A 22461-nucleotide genomic window follows, 5' to 3' on the forward strand; every position below is an offset into this window, starting at 1 on the left:
ACCGTGACGTTCTTACTCCAGTCTGAGAAAAAATGTCTATAAACAATAATAAATTATTTAAGCAATTTATGTAAACATCTAATAATCATGAAAAAGGAGTTCTTAATGCATTAATTAGTAACCATTCGTATTTTTAAGACCACAAATATTAACAATCAGCGCCAAAAACTAGCAAACCCGATGTTTTCATTTATGGGGTTTTTTGAGACCATATAAAGTAGACTTACGGGGGTGATATTTAAAAAGTTATCATTTATGTGTATCCTGTAGCTAATTGTGCAAGAAAAAAATCCAATATATTTTTGGACCACCCTGTTGATTATACACCAAAATTCAAAAGTTTTTTAAAGTTTTGGTTTCAATTAAAAGAATCAGAATACTGAAATAAGTAAATATTAGTCCTTTTTTTGAAAAATAGAAACAATAAACTACATTAAAAATCAATTTTTTTTTTGTAAACTACAAAAAATATACCAATAAAATTGAATAAATTATGAAAATGGTTATGAAATGAATTCAGAGATAATTAAGTCTTTTTTGGTACATAACAATTGTTTACCTGGTGGTCGTTTGTGCGGGGAAACGAGGATCCGGACGTTTTCTCGTCACCGACGAATTCGTGGTCCTCGAGACAATATTTTTTTTTGAATTTGCATTCGAATTTTTAAAACGCTCGAGTCTGAGTTCTGCCTGGGAAAGTTTTTTCGAAATTGGTTTCCTTGGCACCTTTTCAGGAACTTCGAGCATTAAATCCTCTGGAAATTGTTCACTTTCAAGATCACTTACTACCCTATTTTGAAAGCCTTTATCGAAACCCATCAAATGAATATTCGAAATCATTTGATTTCTTTCCAATGTCTCCTCATCGTCACTCTGTAACTTAATAATTTAGTTAAATAATTGACACCAATTATTTATTTTACTGTTCAATTTTTCTACAAAAAATGTTTATCATAAACAATTTTAAAAAACATCCGCTGTAAAGAAATGTCTTTTCCAATTAAGGAAGCACTCATAATAAATATTCGCAACTCCAGTCAGTAATAGGTTTCTATAAAGCTTGTAATATAACATTAAAAAAATAATAAAAGGGGTAGAGTTTCAAGAAAGCAAATTTTTTTATTAAATAATTAATGCAACTAAAAGTATCTGAAAGACAAAAATTTTCAGAAAATGCTGACAACAAGAATCGAGCCCAGACCTTACGCTTACGAATCCTGATCCAATCGGAATATGCAAATAATTTAAAGAATTTAAAAATATTGTATTGCTTTTTCTGTGATACGAACCTCGTTTTGATTTTGACAATTTCCATTAAGGTATTGTCCGACATCGTTTTCGTTTGCAAATTCGTTATCGTCCTGATTGTCTCCATAGGATTCCCGACTAACTTCTTCATGATAAGAAACGACTGGTTTTCCACCATTAACATTACTATTGACATCAGCACGTGCTGTTCTTTTGACAGTGGTGACAGTATGTCGGGAAATATTTTTGCCTTTGACAGGCGTGAATCCATTGCTAGTTATTTGCTTTTTGGGCTTATTATCTAGAGGTTCCAGGGGATAACTTCTGTCAATTCCTTTCACGGTTGTTTGACGACGTTCATCAAACATTTGCCTCACCTGGAATTGAATTTTTTTCATCCCTTATTTTTAAAGTTGCAAATAATTTTATAATTTATTATTAAATTTTATCTGTGAAAAAAGATCCCTCCCCTTCGCTCCGCTAGGAATCGAACCCAGGTCTTCAGATTGCCGGTCGAGTGCTCTACCCACTAAGCTACTGGAGAGATCGAAAGAAGACTTTTTGCCTGCATTTTATTATTTAATTTTAATTTGAGTAAAGAAAACAAAAATTGAGAAAGTTCGAATATCAAGGATCAAAATGAGAAAGAAATCGAATATTAGGTGTTCTAAATATTTAGGATCCCGAATTTTTATTAGATTTTTTAAAGATTAACATTATTTCTTAAAAATTATATCCTACTCCCTCTTCACTCCATTGGGAATGGAACCACAAAACTTCTGATTACCGGTAAGGTGCTTTTCCAATTAAGCTATTAGAGGGATCAGAAAAAGAACTCTTAATTCAAGAAAATAACGCTAATTTTTAGCTAGGTGTTAATGGCACAAGTAATTATTTTTAAATGAATCTGCTATATCATCAGAGGTGGTATGTTACCGACAGGAGATCAACCCTCCAAACCATGAAGGCAGAAAATCTATTTTGCCTTCATGGTTTGGAGGGTTGATCTACTGTCAGTAATGTACCATCTCTGATGATATAGCCGATTCATTTAAAAATCGATTTTTTTCCTTCAAAATTTAGGATAGAACTAAATTCCTCAATAATAAGGGACCTCTTTAATCGATGAAGTATATTATTAGATGCGATTTTATTTTGATTCCAGGTGTGGCAAGGAAATACTTTTCAAGCATTTCTTAACTAAATTTTAAATCTATAAAAAATTTCCATTTGCACACATTTTTTCCTAACAAATTACGAAGTTGTTGTAAATAATATTTTTTGCTTAAGAAGTTTTAAAATTATTATTTTAATAATAAACATTTGTTTAATAGGTAACATATCCCCCTCAAAATAAAAAAAAGTTAGCATTTTCTGGAAATAATAACATACTCAATGAATGCTACATAGAAGTGATATTTTTTGTTAGGGCATTCTCAAATTGTTTATACAATTAATTATTCACGTTTAAATTTCTTTAAATACATTTCAGTAAGTTATAAATATTTATATTTTCCTTTTAGAATTAATGAATCAGTTATTTGGATTAAACAAAAAAGTTTATAAAGTGAATGATTTTAATTGCTTAAACAATTACAAAATGTTATAAAGAAAATATATTTCTCTTACTATGCATTAAGTTAGTGCGTCAGTAATTCTAAAATATGATAACTTTTCATGATTTTGTTGGATTTTGCGAAGGGAAGGAATAATTTAAACAAACAGAAATTTTTTAAGCGATTGCAAAATATCCTAAATAAACAATATTACTCCTAACATAGGTAAAATCTAAGTTAAATAAATAGCTATTGTTTAAACAATTAAATATGGTCTTAAGCAAAAAATATTACTAGTAATATACATGAAGAGTGCTATTATTAAAGAAAATACCAAATTATCATTATATTCCAGAAAACAAAATTTAAAAAAATGAAAATTGCTTAAAGATTAAAACAATATTTTAAGCGAAAGACATTACTCAGAATTTTATTGAATTTTCATGATTACAGAAGAAAGAAAATTTTCAAACAAACAATGATCGTTCAATGAATTAACATTTTTCAAAGTACTTGTAATTTTTCAATCAAAAAGGATGATTCTTTGATAGTTTGACCATAAAAAATGAATTTTCAATCCAAAAGGACGAATTTTTAACCAAAAAGTTGAAGTTTCGGCCAAAAAAGATAATTTGAACAAAATAGTTTAATTTTAAAAAAATTATATTTTGTACAAATTCTTGAATTTTTAAAGTATAAAGAATTTCTAATGGAAAAAGTTGAGTTTTCAACGAAAAAGTTCATCTTGGACCAAGAAAGATGATTTTCGAATCCAAAAGAAGGAATTTTCAACAAAACAGTTAAATTTTTATCAAAACCGTTGAATTGTTGCCAAAAGAATTTTGAAACAAATATCCGAATTTTCAATTCAGGAAGATAAGTTTTTAAACAAAAATAGAATAGCTGCATTTTCAATTAAAAAAGTCTTTTCGACAAAGAAGATTGATTTTTTAATTTTATTAATTTTGTAATAAGTCGAATTTAAAATAAACTGTTAACTTTTGAATTGAGAAAATTAGTTTTAAGCAAGAAAGTTAATTTTCAATCAAGAAAGAAATATTTAAATAAGGTATTTGAAGACTCAAACAAAAAATGAGTTTTTAATCAAGAAAATTATCTGCTAACCAAAACGACCACTTTTCAACAAAATACATGAATTTTCCATCGAGTAGTTGAATTTTTAACTTATAGAGGATACGTTTTCAACCGAAAATGGAACAGTTTAATTTTTAGTGAAAGAAACTTGGTTTTACAAAAAAAAGTAATTTTTAACAAAATTGTTAAATGTACAACAAAGAAGATAAATTTTTTACCAAATTGATTAATATTCAACTAAAAAGATAAATTATTAGCAAAATTCATAAATTTTCAGCAAAAAACAAATGTTACAATCCGATTTCGGTACTGTTAATAAAGTGCAATTGTATCTAAAAAAAAGATAAATATTCAACTATGAACATTAGTTTTTTACAAAAAAAGATTTCATAACAATATATAGGACTATAAATTTCCAACTAAACAGGTAAACTAGCAACTAGAAAAGATGAATTTTCATGTAAAAATGGAATTATGAAAATAGTTACTAAAATAGAATTTTCAGCATAATATTTAAAGTATCAACCAAAGAGATGAATTTTTAAATAAAATAATAAATCTTAAAAAAATGTAACAAAAGTGTTTACCATTCAGCCTAATAGTTTAATTTTCTATTAGAGCGATCAATCTTGAACTAAAAAAAAATATGTTTTAACAAAGTAATTTAACACGCAAACAGACAGTAGAATTTGTAACTAAACAAGCTGAATTCCGAACCAAAAATCTAATGGTACACTATTTAACAAAAGAAGAACTTTGAAAAAAAATTTGAATTTTGAAATCATATGCTAATAATTGAGTTCACGTTTAAACAAAACAAGCAAAATTCGATAAAATTTATCATCAGGAAATGTATTAAACATTATTTCTTCGATCGCATTATCCTAATCTCTTAATTCAATGTATGAATTGAATCAGAATATCTAATTACCTTTTATGCAGATGAATTAGTTTTTTCATTATGAATCAAACAATAAAAAAAATACACAACAACATGTATTGACGTGATGGAAGCTAAGCGTAGTTGACGTGATTAGAGTAAACAGAATGAACCTTACTATGGCATTGTTAGTCAGTTTGCGTATTTTTGTTTTATATATCGTTCGATTTTGATTACTAACTTCTCCTAAATTATTTTTGAAGTGATAACTTATTATGGTACGGTGTGTAATCGCAAAAATGGGCAAAGGTAACGGTAATGGTAATGGTAACGCTTCAAGGGTAAAGCAGCCTCTCCCATATCTCTTCATCGCTTCTTCCACTTCTCTACCTCTTGCCTTTCTCTCCTTTTCTCTTCCACCTCTCTCGCTCACCCTTTTTCCATCCTTCGCTCTTACAGTCACACTGAGATTCTGACAGTATTAGCAGTGTATAGCGGCATGCGCTTATATTCAGAGTGTCCCACAACCTCTGTGCCAGCCAGCAACCACAAATAGAAAAGAAAAAAATAAGACGAAAAGTCAAATACAAAAATGTTTTGCTGTGATTTGTTTAGCAACTACAAAGAAACACATTTCCGTGTAGGTGTGCATCCGCGTGAAGTGTGAGTGCAGCCGCCGCGAGCAACCACTGCACTAATACTTAACGCGGGGGCACATTATGCGTACACCTACACGAAAATTTGTTGCTGTGTAGTTGCTAAATAAAGTACCGCAGAACATTTTTGCATTTAAATTTTTGTTTTATTTTTTAATTTTTTATTTGTGGTAGCCTGCTGGCACAGAAGTGGTAAGCCACCCTGTATATATAGCGATGTATTGCGGCATGCGCTCTTCTCGAAGGTCGAGCTTCGTTCACGTGCTGTTTTAACAGCAATTACTTATTCATTTCAAATCAACTCTTAATTTGTCTAATTAATTCGAGTAATATTTAAACCACTTTTTTTATTGTTTACCGCTTTTTTGAAGGTCGTTATTTTAAATGTTTAAATATTGAAATCACTTTTACCTTTCCACCATGGGAGGTGGAGGTGGTACGTGTAGTTGAGGTAGTACTGGTGACCGTCTGATTCATAGTGGAACCCTGATTGGAGGTATTGGACCCAGCACTGCCTCTCTGTGCGACTTGATGAGCTCGCTGTTGCTGCTGGTCATAGAGCTGCAGCAATTTCTGCTCCTTCTCTTGAAGTTGCTTCTGTTGAAAGCGGGCCTGGAACACGAAATGCAAACTTCATTAGACAACATAGAACTTTCCTTATTCTAGCAAGAATTACTTGATAGTCCACCCTCAGATTAATAACTATTACAATTATTGATGTGTCTATACTAGGGAGTCTAAAAAAACCAATATTTTTTATTTTGATTGCGCACATCCTAAAGTGGTTCCATTTGGTGAAAACATTAAATGCGTACTTTTGTTTCCTATTTAAAAAAGGGGCGTAACGATATTTCTCGAAAATATCATAATCGTTGTTGTTAAAAAAATGATTGGATTTTCACCACATGTAGTTTTTTTCTATCTGACATTTGAAATCTTGAAATTCTAATCTACAAGTAATCTTTTTTAATAAGAAAAATCATAGAAAATATTTGCAAAAAGAGAAAAATATTTATGCCTTTTAATACCTTTAGGCGGATAAATTACAACTTTATAATTATCTAATATTCATATTATTGAAAATATTATACATGTTTAATGTTAAGACTTTTCTCAGAGAATAAGTTATAATGTTTTACAAGGACTTCCAATTTATAAAAAATTTTAGGTTGAGTTAGTTTTTTGTACCGGAAATTAGCATGTTCAAACCAAAATCATTAATATTTTTGAGTTTAAAAAATGTTAGGTTACGTTAACATTCAACCCGAAAATGGAATTTTTAAATAAAAATTTTTACAGATAAACCCATAAACATTTTTTTCAACAATTTACGTTTTTTAGTGTTGTTATCGTTTTTTAAAACCAAAATGTTGAATTTTTAAAGAAAAATAAATAGATTTTAAAGATTCAGAATTCTTGAACAATTTTAGGTATGGTATTTTAGGAATGGTATTTTAAAAATGGTATTTTAAAATAAAAATCAGTAGATTCTAAAGGTTTTTCATTTTTCAACAACTTTAAATTACGTAATCATTTTCTACAACAAATTAGTATTTTAAGATAAAAATGATTAAAGTTTGAACAAGATTTGCAATTTTCGAACAATTTCAGGTTATATTAAGGGTTTTCAAAGAAAACTATTTTCTATTACGCTAGTGTTTTTCACTCGAAAATAGTTTCATTTTTATTAAATAATTATTATATTTCAAAAAATGATTACAAATTTTCCAGAACGTTATGATATGTCGGTGGGTTTTACTTGAAATCAATGTTATCAAACAAAAATCTTAAGATTTAATTACAAATAATTATGTATGAAAACATACATTTTTTTATCCGAAATTGAAATTTTGTATTAAACAATCTTCATACTTTCAAGATGATTCATAATTTTTGGAACGATTATAGTTTACATTAACGTTTTACACAAAAAATTGGCAATAAAAAAAACCATTATAATTTGAACAAGATTGAGAATCTTTAAACGATTTTGTTTAATATAATAGTATTTTTTATAGGAAATTGGTATTTTAATTTTAAAAAAATCATATTTCAGAGAATATACGCAACTTTTAAACATTTGTAGGTTATTTTGGCGTTTTACACTAAAAATCGGTATTGTAAGTAAAAAAAAGATTGAATTTCAATAAAGATTCAAATTTTTTAAAAATGAAAGGTTATGTTAACGATTTTCACGAAAAATTGCTCATTTGAAACAAAAATCATTAAATTTCAAAGAATATTTAAATTCAGAACAATTTTTTGAAAATTTTTCTTGTTCAATAAAAAAATTACTTGATTCTTTAGATTATCATTCAGTGTAATTATTTTTCATATATTTGATATTTTGTATTGGTACATGGAGGTAAATTTCAAGAGAATAATTCACGGAAGCGCGTGATTTTAAAAGCTTTAAAAGCAAGGTTTCTGAGATCTTAGTTTTCGCGCCAAAGGGTAATAAAATTAAGGAGAAGTGCCGTGCATTAATTTTCGCAATTTCTCTCCGTGTATAGTCGCGGAGCTTTTCATAAAGAAACATTGCATTCCAAAGCAGGGATTTTTTGACTATTTGAGGTTATGTTCGTGTTTCTTACCGGAAATGAGTTATTTTAAATGTAAGGATTAGCTTTAAAATAAGATTTAAAATCTTCGACAATTTTTGTTGTAAGAGTTTTTTGCTTCAAATTGTAATTGATAAACAATTTAAATAAATATTGTCCATGCTTTTATTTTTTATTATTTGGGATTTTAGGTACAGTAAAATTAAAAAATTTGGGATAATAATGATTTTATATTGTCATTAAAAAATGTAGTGAAAAAGTGGCCAGATTAACGCACGTGTTTTTTTCTAGGTATTAAAAAAATAATTAAGCGTATTATTTCAAAAATAACTGTTTAATACAATTAAATAATGAATAAGTTATGCAATTGTTTGAGTGTCAGCATTTTCTTAAAAGTTGGATGTGAAATTTTGAAAATTTAATAATATTGGTTCTTAAAACTTAGTAGCAGTTTCCAATCACACTTTTTTTGCACCAAATCAGAAATTCAAAATCTACACATTTTTTTCTAAAATGTTAGATCCAAATCAATGTATTCGAGAAAAAAATTTTTAGTTTTCGGTGCCAGAAAAATTTTTGGTTGGTTCCACTTTCTTTTTAGTTTTTCTTTCCTCATACTTATCGAGTATTTATCAAGTTTCTGAGTCAGTAATCTTTTATAACGACGAAAATTCACTCCAAATATTGTTGAGTGGAACAAGGAAAATTTTTTGATTCAAACAGAAAAATACTAAAAAATCAAATGAATAAAGCTAAAATATATTTGAAAAAAGTAATTTTTGGTTTCCAAACTTAAAAACGAAAACATCCCGTCAATGATTTTTGCATCTATACATAATAAAATAAGTTACAATAAATTTTATGTCTATATACAACTATGTCATAGAAAATCGAAACTTTGATATAAAATTTGTGGTGAGTAGGAAATTCGGATAAATGAAATATGCCTTAATCCAAGTTTTGAAAACTTACATAAGTTAAAAAACAAGTTCTGCTATTAATTCCACATTTATTCATTTGAAATGGACCCTTATCATCTGTTTAATTGCAAGTTGAAATGTTAAAAAAATCATAAATTTCAAACCTCTGTCAAAATTAATCCTATATCATTGGCGTCATATTCGGAATTTCAACATGCCTAATTCAGCTACTTGTTTTAAGATTCATTCATGTGGATTATTATTAATAATACTTATAATAAACTCAGCAGCGAGTCTGTCTTAAATATAGTACTAATCTCGATGGTTCATTTCTAACAATATTTGTAGCAAGATCAAGGATAAATATCATTCATTCAGCTATACATTTTTGTTCTGTGAAGAGCGAAAAATATACGAAATTTTGTATTTCAATCCTTTGAAGAAGTTTTAAATTTATGACTGAAAATATTGCTATAGTTAAAAATTTATTTTTAAATTAAGAGAAAGTGTGATAACTTTTACGCCGCAATGGAAAGATTTAGATAGGCTAACATGCTACATAATCATAATTACACCATGTTACCTTGTTTAAAGTATTATTTGCTTAAAGTCTTAAACAACACAATTGACGGAAACAAACAGAATGTTAAATATGTGTAGTCAAAAACAAATAATCAGCTTTCAGAAGCAAACATTTTATAGAGCTTTAATAAAATTCTTTTGTAATAGATTACGCAAAAATTAAAAGCATATATCAAATACAGGGGAAATATTTATGAAATAAAGTAAATACACGTCTGATCTTTGAAGCCTCAAACCGGTTTATTTATTTTATTTTATATAATTATATCATGACAAATTACATTGTATTACATCTAAGGCCAGTTTAAATCGTAGAAAATTAAACAAAGAATGTACATTTTAACGTCATTTTCATATTTTCGAATTGCTTATGATGCCCCGGGGGCCACCTAATAATATATGCCAGAGCGGATATCTGGTCTTCACAAAATAACGATCATACATATCATGTGCCGTTTTCGTCACTGAAACATGGCTCTCAAGATTTATACTGCTTAGGAAAATCTGGTTTCTTCCAGAATCAAATACTTGATGATTGTCCGATCCGATGTACACTCCAATTACAACCATATCATTCATTGCCACACGCTTGAACCCTGTGTTGGGTACTTCGTGAAGATAACCATCTGCCCCTCTGTACCAGTCAACTCCATATTGCTTAATTGGTAAGGGAAGGTCTCCTTCAACAATTCTCAATCGTTCGTTATTAGCTAGATTATGAGCTCGATTAATTCGATTGTTAACTTCTGCAAAGAGAAATACCCGAGTAGTAATTTTTTCCTTGGTATAAGCAAGGGTCAGGCTTAGAAATGAAAGTAGGCGGACGAAGAATTGAGATGACGGATGCAACAACTCGACAAGCGCTCGAAGCCGCGTAGAAGTATTGGCCAGCCGGGAAAATCTATCGATAAAAAAATTGGTCGAAACTTGAAATAACATATACATTCGCATTCAGCTTGACGCGGCAGACAAATTTTTCTTATAAAACTTTTTCATTTAATAATTATAATTAAAGATAAATAATAAAAACTTAGAAAATGTTCAGATCAAAAATCGATATTTTGTAAAGCACAACCCACAATTATTCAGCCGTTTGTTGATAAAAATGCTTCAAATTTGTATAGTGTATTCTCAATATATAAGCGATGACTATAAATAGCGCACTTCGTTTAAAACGCGAGTATGTTTTTTTTATTTAATAGCAAATTGATTCCGAACGAAAACTACGTTTTGCCAACTTCGAGCAGTAGGACAATCATCAAAAAAATATTAGTTGAAATAATTTGCCGCGAGAAAGTTGTTCACTAGTCTTTGAGAAAGTTTTTCTGACAATTTAAAGAGAATTGGTCAGAAATTGTAGAAATTGCAGCGAGTTAAAGTCAAAACACGCTGCTGCTGGAGCATTTTGTTGTTCTTTGCCGCTGCTGGCTAGTTGCTTAGGAACGAAGACGGTAAGCGGAGCACTGCAGCGGCAACTTGTGTTGTGTTCAACTCGCTGCCATTTCCAAAATTTTCGACCGACTTTCTTCAAATTTTCAGAAAAACGTTTTCAAAGTCTAGTGAACAACTTTCTTGTGGCAAGTTATTTGAACTAATATTTTTTCGATGACTCCCGCTGCTCGAAGATGGCAAAACGTGATTTTCGTTCAAAATCAATTTGTTATTAAACAAATAAAAAAATTTTACTTTTTCAAACAAAGTGCGTTGTTTATAGTCATCGCTTATATATTGAAAATATACCATACAAATTTCAAGGATTTTTATCAACAAATGGCCGAATAATCACGAGTTGTGTTTTACAAAACATCGATTTTTGATCGAAAATTTTTTAAAGGTTTTATTCTCTATCTTAAGTAATAATTATCGAATAAAAAGGTTTCATTAGTGAAATATTTCTGCCGCGTCAAGCTAAAACCGAATGTATATTTCATTTTACGTTTCGACCACTTTTTTTTTGATCGATAGATTTTCCCGACTGGACAATATTTCTACTAGATTTCGAGCGCTTGTCGAGTTGTTCCATCCGTCATCTCAATTGCAATGCGATCTTACGTATGTGAATAAAATATGATAAATATTTTGTTCATTTGAGCAGACCCATGCATAGATTTTCAAGGGAAAGTTGAAAGGAATTCAATCATTCTTTTCAAGAATAATTTCAAATTTTTTAATGATTTCCTCGGGTAAAAGTATTTGAATTTGATCGATTTCGACTATAAAATAAATTAACCGTAAATTAAAATACGCCTATTACTAAACATACGATTTGATATTATAATATTTACCGATAGAATACGGGAGAAACGGTAAGACACAGAGCAGACTCACAATTATGATCTTCATGGCGTCAATGATTTGTAACTGAATGAATATGGTGGAAGATTTGTGCATATATAATACATACTCATTGCTATCGTATTCATTGTCTAAATACTAGTTGTCAAGATATTTGTATTTTAATAAATTGAGTTTTATTTCGCGATAAGAACATCAATAACACAGCCACACAAAAAAAAGTGTGCGGATCTGGTAACAAGACACACGTATTCCTATGGATTTTGGAACGCTGAATTCAAATTCGGTATCAAAAATCACCCATCACGTCATGGTTGAGCCATAACCTCAAAAAATGTCGAACGATCATGCACTGAGGCAAATAAATTTCAAAATAATGCCAGTGATGCAAATTTTCACTTCAAAAACATGTCGACAACTGTGAAAGATCAACCCTTGCCTGATATTGAATTATTTAACATAACTTTACCCAACAGAACCTGACCTCACCTAACCTGAATTAACAGAAATTTATTGAACTACACGTAAAGCTTTGGAAGAATATTTTCCCAGTAACAAATGTGTGCTACATCGAATGGGTCAACTCGAGCCTAACCTAGAAATAAATCTAACCTAGCCTAACCTAACCTCATGAAACACAATTAAACTGATTGTGTTGTCCCGTTGTGTTTGCGGTACCGTTTCACTCAGCTTCGGCTTAACCTACATAGAGGTTTAACCTATCCTAACCTAAAAAAACCTGACCTAACCTAACCGATTACGCTGGCAACCCTGTTCTTGCGTACTTTCATATTTTGACATTAATAGCAGTAAATGTCTGGAGTTTTGTAACCGCTTGTTGCTAGCAAAATATGCTTCCAGAGCTTTACGTGTAGTTTAATAAATTTCTGTTAATTCAGGTTAGGTGAGGTCAGGTTCTGTTGGGTAAATTTATGTTATATAAGTTGATATTAGGCAAGGGTTGATCCTTGACAGTTGTCGACATGTTTTTGAAGTGACAATTTGCATCACTGGTATTATTTTGAAATTTATTTGCCTCAGTGCATGATTTTTCGTCATTTTTTGAGGTTATGGCTCAACCATGACGTGATGGGTGATTTTTGATACCGAATTTGAATTCAGCGCCCCAAAATCCATAGGAATACGTGTGTCTTGTTACCAGATCCGCACACTTTTTTGTTGTGTGGCTTAGTAATTAACCAGGCTTATAGTGTAAATACACACACTATAAGATGGTCTAAATTTATACCTATAAGAATTCGACTTTCAGATTTAGGTAATCGATCCCAATTTGTTCGTTTTCCTGAAAAAGAAATTCCCTATTTCTTTTTCAAATCGGCTTACACTAACGCATGCCCTGGGTTATTGAATTTAATATGTTTTTGATTGGAAAAAGCTCTGTTTTCGAAAAAAAAAAAAAATTGAAAAAAGAAGTAGAGTTGATAGGAGTGTGTTAACGGGGTTAGTATGGTAAAGAGAAAAATTTGTAATAAAAAATTAGTAATTAATTTTTTTTATCATGACATAATTATTATATCTCATATTACTTGTAGAAAAAGGTGGAATTCATTGGTTATTAATTTCATCAGTTACTTTTTAAGAAACTGCGATTCTTCTCGAAATGTCAAATTCGTAATTGTGCCAACTGGTCTTCGGTATGGATTTTTTTCTCAAATAATGCATCTTTTGTTGAACTTACGTTAGAAATTAAGAAAGCTATTATATTTTTATTTAATATTCGTTGTTTTTTAGAAGAGTGTGTGATATTTGTTTTTTGTTTTAATTTTTCATTGTGAAATCTGAAAATCTATCAATAGTTCGAGGTTAGTTGGACAGGTTAATGAATCATATTTATTTAATAAAAATTTTAGTAGATTATAATAACTCACAAATAATATTTTTATATACACAATATACATTTATACAGGAAAATAATGTTGTAATCAATTCAGATATCATTCAAGTTAAAATATGTCCAATTACTTTTAGTTTTTGACTCATGCAATCTCCACGCAGCGTGCTCGGAAAATGCAAAAAAGCCAAAATAACCAAATCAACGAATGTTGAGAGAATAATACTTTCTTTATCGATATCTATAAATTTTTTGAACAATTTTTATTTCGTTAATTTTTTCCCTTATATATCTTGAAACTTTACTACATTTTAGAATTAAAAACGCAATTAATATATGCCAGAAATTTCTTTTAAGGAGGAAAAGATTGCAATTATTAAAACAATTTTTATTTTTCTATAATATTTTCCTCCTATTTATATCTTCAAAAGTTACCCTTTTCTTAAATTCATGACGTAGTGAATTATAAATACTAAGAGTGATATTTGTAATGGAAGACAGTTTAAAATTATTCAAACAATTAATTAATATTCAATTGCGCCTTTTCATAGATTTTCATAGATTCATGCCACTTTTAATTAAGTATTTTCTTATCTCAGAATTTATATTTTAAGTTTTTAAACATTACTAATTTTTTCAAACAATTTTTTTTTCACGTTAATGATATTATTTGTAACGATCGATTTCTTTGAGATCAGAAAATACTTAGTGATCGTCCGTAAACTACGTTATCAATTGGTGTATACCATTTCATATTTCAGTCATTATTCCTTCTCATATTTCGAACTTAACACTCTTCTCCATTATCCTCTATTTTTTCTTTTCTTCAAAGAATAATCTTCTTTTCTCATGTTTTCAACAAATTTGGTCTTTTCCTCGATTTTTAAAAAAATGTTGTTTTCATGAAATTATACTACAGTGAACCCTGGATTCAGACATTGCAGATTTAGACATTCTGAGAATTAACGCCAAGCCGTGACTTTCGGGCGAGAGCTGCGGGGGGTGCGGGGTGCTCACTCAGAAGTGACAAAACAGGTGCGTTACGGTAAGCCACTGTACCCTAACGGCCTACCTGTGTAACTGCGTAATGACGTCCCGGCAGTTCACTGGAAGACGGGGGCACACGCTAATAAGCGCGATGGCACGCTCACGTCAAGCAACAGTGGGGCTTTCAAGCCCTACAAAAAAAATGATCATGAAATTTTTTTTGAAAATTGCTCATATTTTCAAATATAACTATATTTACATTTTCAGTATTTTTTATAGAAATTAAAATTCTTAATAGAAATTGAAGATGACAGAGCATGTTTCTAATCTTCATGTTCTCCTTTTCATAAAAGTTCTGTTTTTGAGTTTCAATTTTTTTTTGGTTGTACATTTTTATAATTTCCCATAGAAAATCTCAATTATTTATTAAAGTTTGCAAAGCTGATTTGCCTCGAATAATGATGAACTTGAGTATCTAAAGGAGTTATTATTTATTTTATAACTTTTTTATTACGCAAGAATTACTTAATGGCCTCTCTGAATCAATATTGTTAAAACTTTACTAATTACTTGTAAAATTTTACAGATTGTATTGGCTTGCCACACTGCGACAGATATTATCTTTAGTAGTTATTAGGGCGTCCTAAAAAATAAAATATATTTTTTTTTGTATCACGTACCCTCTAAACTCGTTCCATTTGGTGAAAAATAATGCGTGTCTCTGTTGTAATTAAAAAAAAGTTTAATCAGTAAAATTGTTACTCACGAATTCAATGAGTAAAATTTTCCCCATTTCAAATTTACAATCCAATGCACCATGATTCAATCATCAATGTAAAAATGTAAAAATATTTTTGACATCTACTAAAAATTGGGCTTAAATTTTCTGGATCTGATAAAAAACTGGTTCTTGACAGTTTTTGGAAATTTCAAAAATCCCATAATTTTTTAATCTATACCGTATTCAAAATTGTCATTAATATGACATTTGTAAATATGATTGTTCAGTTTTTTTTTTGGAAATACCGTAACTTTGTGTATTTAAATTAGAATGTAAAATTTTTTTAAATCTAATTTAAGCGTCTCTAATAGTAATACAAAAATTCTAATTTCTAGCACGCTGTAATATTTTAATTGGTCGAAAACTCACTGAAGATTTTCTTCAAAAATCTATATATTTTTTTAAAACTATAATAAGAATATTGCAATAGTTTCAAGTGAATGGAAAATGTTAAAAGTTTTAATTTTAAAAATCACTTTACTTTAAAAAAAAATTGTTTTCTAATTTATAGGGTTCGCAATGGAAAGATAACAGAATGTTTGGAGGCTCAATAAAATTCTAGGTAAGTTAAAATGTTGCGTCATCGCACTTATACTATTTTAACTTATTTAAAATATTATTTGATTTATGTCTCAGCAGTCTTAGTTAACACAATGAGATTTCCTTCAAAATGGGGATCTTGCATGAAATAAGATGAAAATATTTTAAAATATTTTAAATATTTGAAAATATGTTAAACATAAAATTTATTTTTATAGTTGTTTAAAAAAACAAGAATTTTAGCTGGGCTATGCACGTGATACGTGAATGAAATAACTTAAATCGCAAGACTTTGGTAATTCCTTCCTTAGAAATTATTAACATTAGTTATTATTTGATAATATTGCATAAAAGCTACTTAGAGACATTAATATATTCATTCATATTCATGAGAGAATTTCCTTAAAAAATACCAAATTCACAGAATTTGAATTTTCCCGCGAAAAATGACGTTGATCAGATTTAGCCAATAGATGATTTTGGCGAAAAATGCCGAAAGTAGGATCAAGAATCAAAATTTATTAAGAAAAAAAAAATATTTTTAATCAATAAAATTTTTCTTCTTTAAAATCTTCAAATCTCGTTTTTTGCAGCATCCCCATTATCATCATTGATAAAATTGGAAAACTGTGATTTTCCTATAATAATGTTCTTATAATTTTTTCGCGATTCTAGAGAATTTATTATATGAAATCATTATAAGAAACTCAGTATAAAAATAATTATTTTAAAAATATTTAAAAAATGATGAAAAACAAAGTGAAATTACAAACGAATGACTGATTTATTTACTTAACGTAAACAAGAATTCCAAGTAATTTAAAAAATTTCAAGAAATGGGGATTTACAATTATTTAAATGTATTCCACAGAATATTAAAATTGGGTCTCTTATCATTTGAAAGGAAGGCCTTATAGTGAAAATTGATCTCACAGATTTTAAGGTATTTCAAAGAATGATTTGAAGGATTTTTGAATCTCCAAGGATTTCAATGATTTTCAGGGATTCGAAATATTTTTTAGAATACTTGAATAAACATGTTTAATTTAATTCACGTTCAAGGGATTTCAAATTATTCTTCTTTTATTGGATTTTTACTGATTTCACTGTATTTTTATGATTATAAAAGGAATGATTTTCAGAGAATTTCAGATATTTAAAAGATCTCAAAAGATTTGATCGATTTGTTTAAAGAGAACTTTAATAAATAAGTTGAACTTGATTTTAATATTCAAAGGCTTTTAAATTATTATACTCATTTTAATAGATTTTCACAGTTTTCAAAGGAATGATTTTAAGGGGTTTTGAAGAGTTCTAAGGATTTTAACAGATTACAAAAATTGCAAACGATTTGAAAGACTTTTGTACGATTTCCAAAGATTATAAGGGATTAATAGAGATCTTCGGAAAAGAAAGTGAATTAGATTTCAAGGGTTTATTATTGATTTAAATTATTTAATTGGATCTCCAAGGATTTCAAAGATATTTAGGGATTTAAACTGTTCTTTTAGAGAATTTTAATGTACAAGTTTAATTAAATTTTGTATTCAAGGGATTTAAAATAATTTTTACTTATTTCAGATTTTAATAAATTTTAAGACAACTTTAGATAGTAAGGAATTTGAAAGGATTTTCACAGATTTAAAAGATTTCACAGGATATAAAAAAATTAATTTTAAAAATGTACAAGATTGGAAAGATTTTAAGTTATTTTTGAAGATCTCACAGAATTTGAAAATATTTCAAAAATTGAAGGGGTGTCAAAGAAGAGAATTTAATCACATGTTTTGTTGAAAATGCAACTATATTATCAAAAAGTCATCTTTTTTTATCAAAAATGTTATCAAACTCTCTCAAAAATTGATTTTTTTTTTATAAAAATGTAATTGTTCTATGTTCAAAGTTATTTTTTATACGAATTTTTATCTGGAAATTTGACTAATCCATTTTTGGTTGAAACTTTATCCTTTTGGTTGAGAATTTAACTACTATCTTATTGAAAATTTATCTTTTTCTATTAAAAATTATATTTGTTGTTAATATATCAAATTTTCCAATCTGAAAGTCCACTGTTTTATAAAAAATTCGATTTATTAGCTCCAAAACTTTATTCTTTTTTAAAAAAATCATTTAAAAAATCTTTCTTGGTTGAAAGTGAAATTTTATGTTAAAAATGCAACTGTCTTTTAAAAAAATTGTCCTTTAGTTCTGTGAATTCGAATATTTGATTGAGTTTTAATCTTTTGTTTGAAAATTCGACCATTATATGAAAAATGCATATTCGTTGGAAGCGAAGCATTATTAGTTCTAACTATTTAGTTTGGCACAAAAAAAATGTTCTAGGATCAGAATATACTTTGAGATCTGTATAAAAGTTAAGAATTTAAAATTTCGTAGTTAACGGTTCTAATTACAAAATTATAAATTAAGAAGTGTTAAAGGCTTCCCTTTTTACTATATACGCGTACGTTATTAAGCGCTTCAATTGAAAAAGTTTCAAGTTTAGATTTTTAAAGTTTCAATTTTAAATATATTCCACTTTTAGAGTTTTAATTTACAGTTAAGTTTCTCTAACTTTAAATAAAAAAATGGTTATACTTATGATTTTAATTTCAATGACCGTATTATATTATTTTAAGCTGTTAAATTTTTATATGCAGTCAAAAAGTTGTGCTTTTTTTGACATAGAATGACAAATATTGAGAAAATTGCAATGGCATAATAATATATACATACATAGATACATACATGCATACATAAATACATACATATATACATAAATTATTTTATTGCAATATTGTAAATACTTTTCATCATAGGTTGGAAAAGAATAACTTTTAGACTGCAAAATAAATCAATTCTTGTAGGAACTAAAAACGAGAATAAAATACAGCAATATACACAAAAATACAAAAAAGTGCCAAATTCGTCCGAAGAATGAAAAAGGTTTTACTACTCTGTAATTTTGGCCGTAATTTATTGCATTTATTTCTAGATTTCTGCAAAAATGGTTTTACCTTTTTTTTACTTTTTTGTTAAATTTCTTCCAACTGGGAAGTTGGTTACTAATTCGATATTTCAAAAGTATTATTTGCTATATGTACAAATAAATATGATTTTGCATAGAAATACAGGGTGGACACGCTGGGGCTTACTTACATGGCGAATCGAATGCTACCCGAATTGCACAATAGCAGGGGAGAAGCCATTATACAGGGGTATTTTCATATTTCGCGCCTTTAAAGTTGCATTCGGATCGGCCATTCGGTTAAGTTCGTGCATCTTCGGATCAAGTTTATCATAGTTTCCATGGTTGCGTTCAAAACTTCAAATGGATACAAGTGTCAAAACAATATAGGTTATGTTACATAGTAATTACAAATAATAAAAATGTTTTATTAATAATGAAATGAGACATGTGAACTGAGAAGTAAACTTCAATTTTTTTCTGTGCCAATAACATTATGGAATGTCTGCTGCGTGACAAATACTATAAAATAGTAATAATTGTCTGCGCTTCCAGTGGGCGAAGAGTGAATTGTGTTTACCACTTATTTACGACATAAAAACAGGTAGGTAATTAATAGACAGGATATATTTTAAATAAAGTGAATGAAATATTACATGCGTAAACTTTAAATTGACATTACCTATATTTACTTGCAGCGATTAGGGCAAACAGGTGAATCTGAACATAACCTCGAAAAAATGACAGATCGGCCCGGCATGTTTATTATACTTTCGATTGATTATTCTTTACCAAAGAAATGTTTGGTGGTTTTGTATGTTTATCACTGACTGTGTCGGCAGCGACAATTTAAATAATAATTACTTATTTTCAATTGAACAATCATTACTTATTAATCATTTTAATAAGTTAATCATTATTTCTGAATTAAAAATTTGATTACCATTGTTTTTTACACAGATCGATCCTAGAAGAAATACACATAATGAAATGCAGAAGAATTGGTGCATTTTAATGAACATTGTTGAGAAATCGTTATCTCTGGACCTTATTCCAAGACTGGGGATTGATCAGCCTAAAATTAATTATCTGAGCCATTTGAATGGTTAGGCGTATTAAAAAGATATCTCGAAGCAAATTAACTTGCCTGAATTTTAATTGCTAAAGTTTTCAGGGATGTTTTTTATTTTAGAAAATGTTTTCTCTGGACCCCATTTCAAAATTTATTTTATTAGTTGATCAAACCAAATTTTGAGATGAGGTTCAGAGAAAACATTTTCTAAAATAAAAAACATCCCTGGAAATTGTATCAATTAAAATTCGGGCAAGTTAAATTGCTTCGAGATAAACAATCAGTGATAACCTTCAGTATATTCTTTAAATTCAGTGATAAACATACAAAACCACGAAACATTTCTTTGGTAAAGAATAATCAATCAAAAGTATAATAAAAATGCCGGGCCGATCTGTCATTTTTTCAAGGTAATGAATATTATTACTATTTTATAGTATTTGTCACTCAGCAGAAATTCCATTATGTTGTTAGCACAGAAAAAATTTGAAGTTTACTTCTCAGTTCACATGTCTCATTTCATTATTAATTAAACATTTTTATTATTTGTAATTACTATGTAACATAACCTATATTGTTTTGACACTTGTATCCATTTCAAGTTTCGAAAGCAACCATGGAAACTATGATAAACTTGATCCGAAGGTGCACGGACTTGAACGAATGGCCGATCCAAATGCAACTTTAAAGGCGCGAAATATGAAAATACCCCTGTATAATGACTTCTCCCCTGCTACTGTGCAATTTGGGTAGCATTCGATTCACCATGTATGTAAGCCCCAGCGTGTCCATTCTGTATAAAATGAGACAAATAAAAAATTTTAATAAAAGAACGTGATTGTGTAACGGTTAAAAATTTATTAAAGCAATAAGATGGTCATATTGTAAAATTTTCAAATAGACCACTCCATCGCAACCAGCAAAATGCATTCACAGATTAATGTTTCAGAATCGAAAAATTAAGAATTATTTATGTGCTCAATCCAATTTGCTTTATTTACGTTAAAAATAGTATTTTTAATATGGTCGATTCTGCACTTACCTAAGACATTGACATACGTTGAATGGTTCACTTTACATGCACTATTTTAAATCAAATACAATCGAATTTTAAGTTCTAAAAAATTTAAGTCAAGTTGCAAAAAATCGGCAATTTGGGTTTCTTTTTTTCGGGTCAAATCAACTGTCAAGTTGACTCGTGAGACTTTTTGTTGTCGCGTTTTAGAAATTTTTGACAAATTTTGATATTCGACAAATTTCACATTTTTGCGGTGATTCAAATTGCGGAATACCTCATTTGGGAACAATTTTAAGCCCACAACAAACTGGAAAAAAAACTCTTATTTACATACTGGTCCAGAAATTGATTTTTACGAATAAGCAAGTCGAATTTTTAGTGATATTTAATTAAAAATATAAAATAACATAAGATTCCGTATCGATTTCTCTAGGCCAAAACCCTATCTTAATTTTGTGTAAAATGTTTTGTTAGTAAAGAATCCGCAAAATATAATTTTCCAATGTATTATTTTTTTGTTTGCGTGGATAAGTAAACGACACCAGAAATCAATAGTAATCGATGCACAAACAAAAATATTATAAAAATACATTTTTTAATTACAAATTTTAGTTTTATAAGCAAATTCTATAGATAAATAGATACATAAAAGCACTTGACTGAGATTTAATGTATTTTCTCTTCATTAAATATAATTACTAAATGCCGCGCGATATTATTTAAACTTGAAAATTTTTTGTGTAATGATAATTATTTATAATAATATAATTGGTTACTAAAAATTGCCTTTTATTTGTACGTTTTTACAAAAAATAATATTTTTTTACAAAAACGTCCTGAGATATAATTTCGACACGTTTAATGAATTTAGAAAGTTTTTTGTTTACTAAAATATAAATGAAGGTTTGCAGTACAGAACTAAATAACCAATATTTTTGCGGAGAATAGGCTTTTTGCATTAAAATTCTTTGAAAATAAAATACGTCTTGCGTTCGAAGGATTTGTTCGAAATTTTATTTTGAATATCGTAATATAAAGATAAGTAATTTAAAACCAGATAACTGAATTCCTGTACTTGTCGCCCATCTTTTTTATATGCCTAAACTCTTAACTTTTTAAAAAACTTTCTCTAAATTAAAAAAATTTTAAAACAAAAATAAAAAAAATTAACGGTTTAAAAATATATATGCAGATATAAACCTATTATCAATTAAGTTATACTGTTTTTTTACTAGAATTATGCAGCAATTTGTTCACAATGATTATTTCGTAAGTTTGAATAATATTAATTAAAAATTGAAGAAATCCGTTGACCCCAAAATTAAATAAGAATGTCTAAGAAAAAGCCGACTGTAGATTACAAACGTATTCCAATGATGGCAGAAATATTTATTGCTGCATGTGGATATTTATTAATGCAAAAAAAAAATTAAATCCCAACAAAAACACT

General features: G+C 28.5%; 1 protein-coding gene across 7 annotated transcripts in view; it reads right to left on the reverse strand.

The window, feature by feature from the left end:
* LOC117172702 (trichohyalin-like) overlaps positions 1 to 22461 on the reverse strand; it is a 113919-nt gene that overhangs the window by 27426 nt on the left and 64032 nt on the right. For 6 of the 7 annotated variants that reach the window (XM_033360857.1, XM_033360858.1, XM_033360861.1 and 3 more), the window contains 3 exons: positions 5847 to 6047; positions 1290 to 1625; positions 560 to 879 (listed from right to left, as the gene is read on the reverse strand). In XM_033360857.1, the coding sequence (XP_033216748.1) occupies positions 560 to 879; positions 1290 to 1625; positions 5847 to 6047 (857 nt within the window). The remainder of the gene's footprint in view (positions 1 to 559; positions 880 to 1289; positions 1626 to 5846; positions 6048 to 22461) is intronic. The other variant, XM_033360863.1, reaches the window with a different exon arrangement.

Source organism: Belonocnema kinseyi, chromosome 5 (genome assembly GCF_010883055.1).
Source record: "Belonocnema kinseyi isolate 2016_QV_RU_SX_M_011 chromosome 5, B_treatae_v1, whole genome shotgun sequence".
Lineage (NCBI taxonomy): Eukaryota > Metazoa > Arthropoda > Insecta > Hymenoptera > Cynipidae > Belonocnema > Belonocnema kinseyi.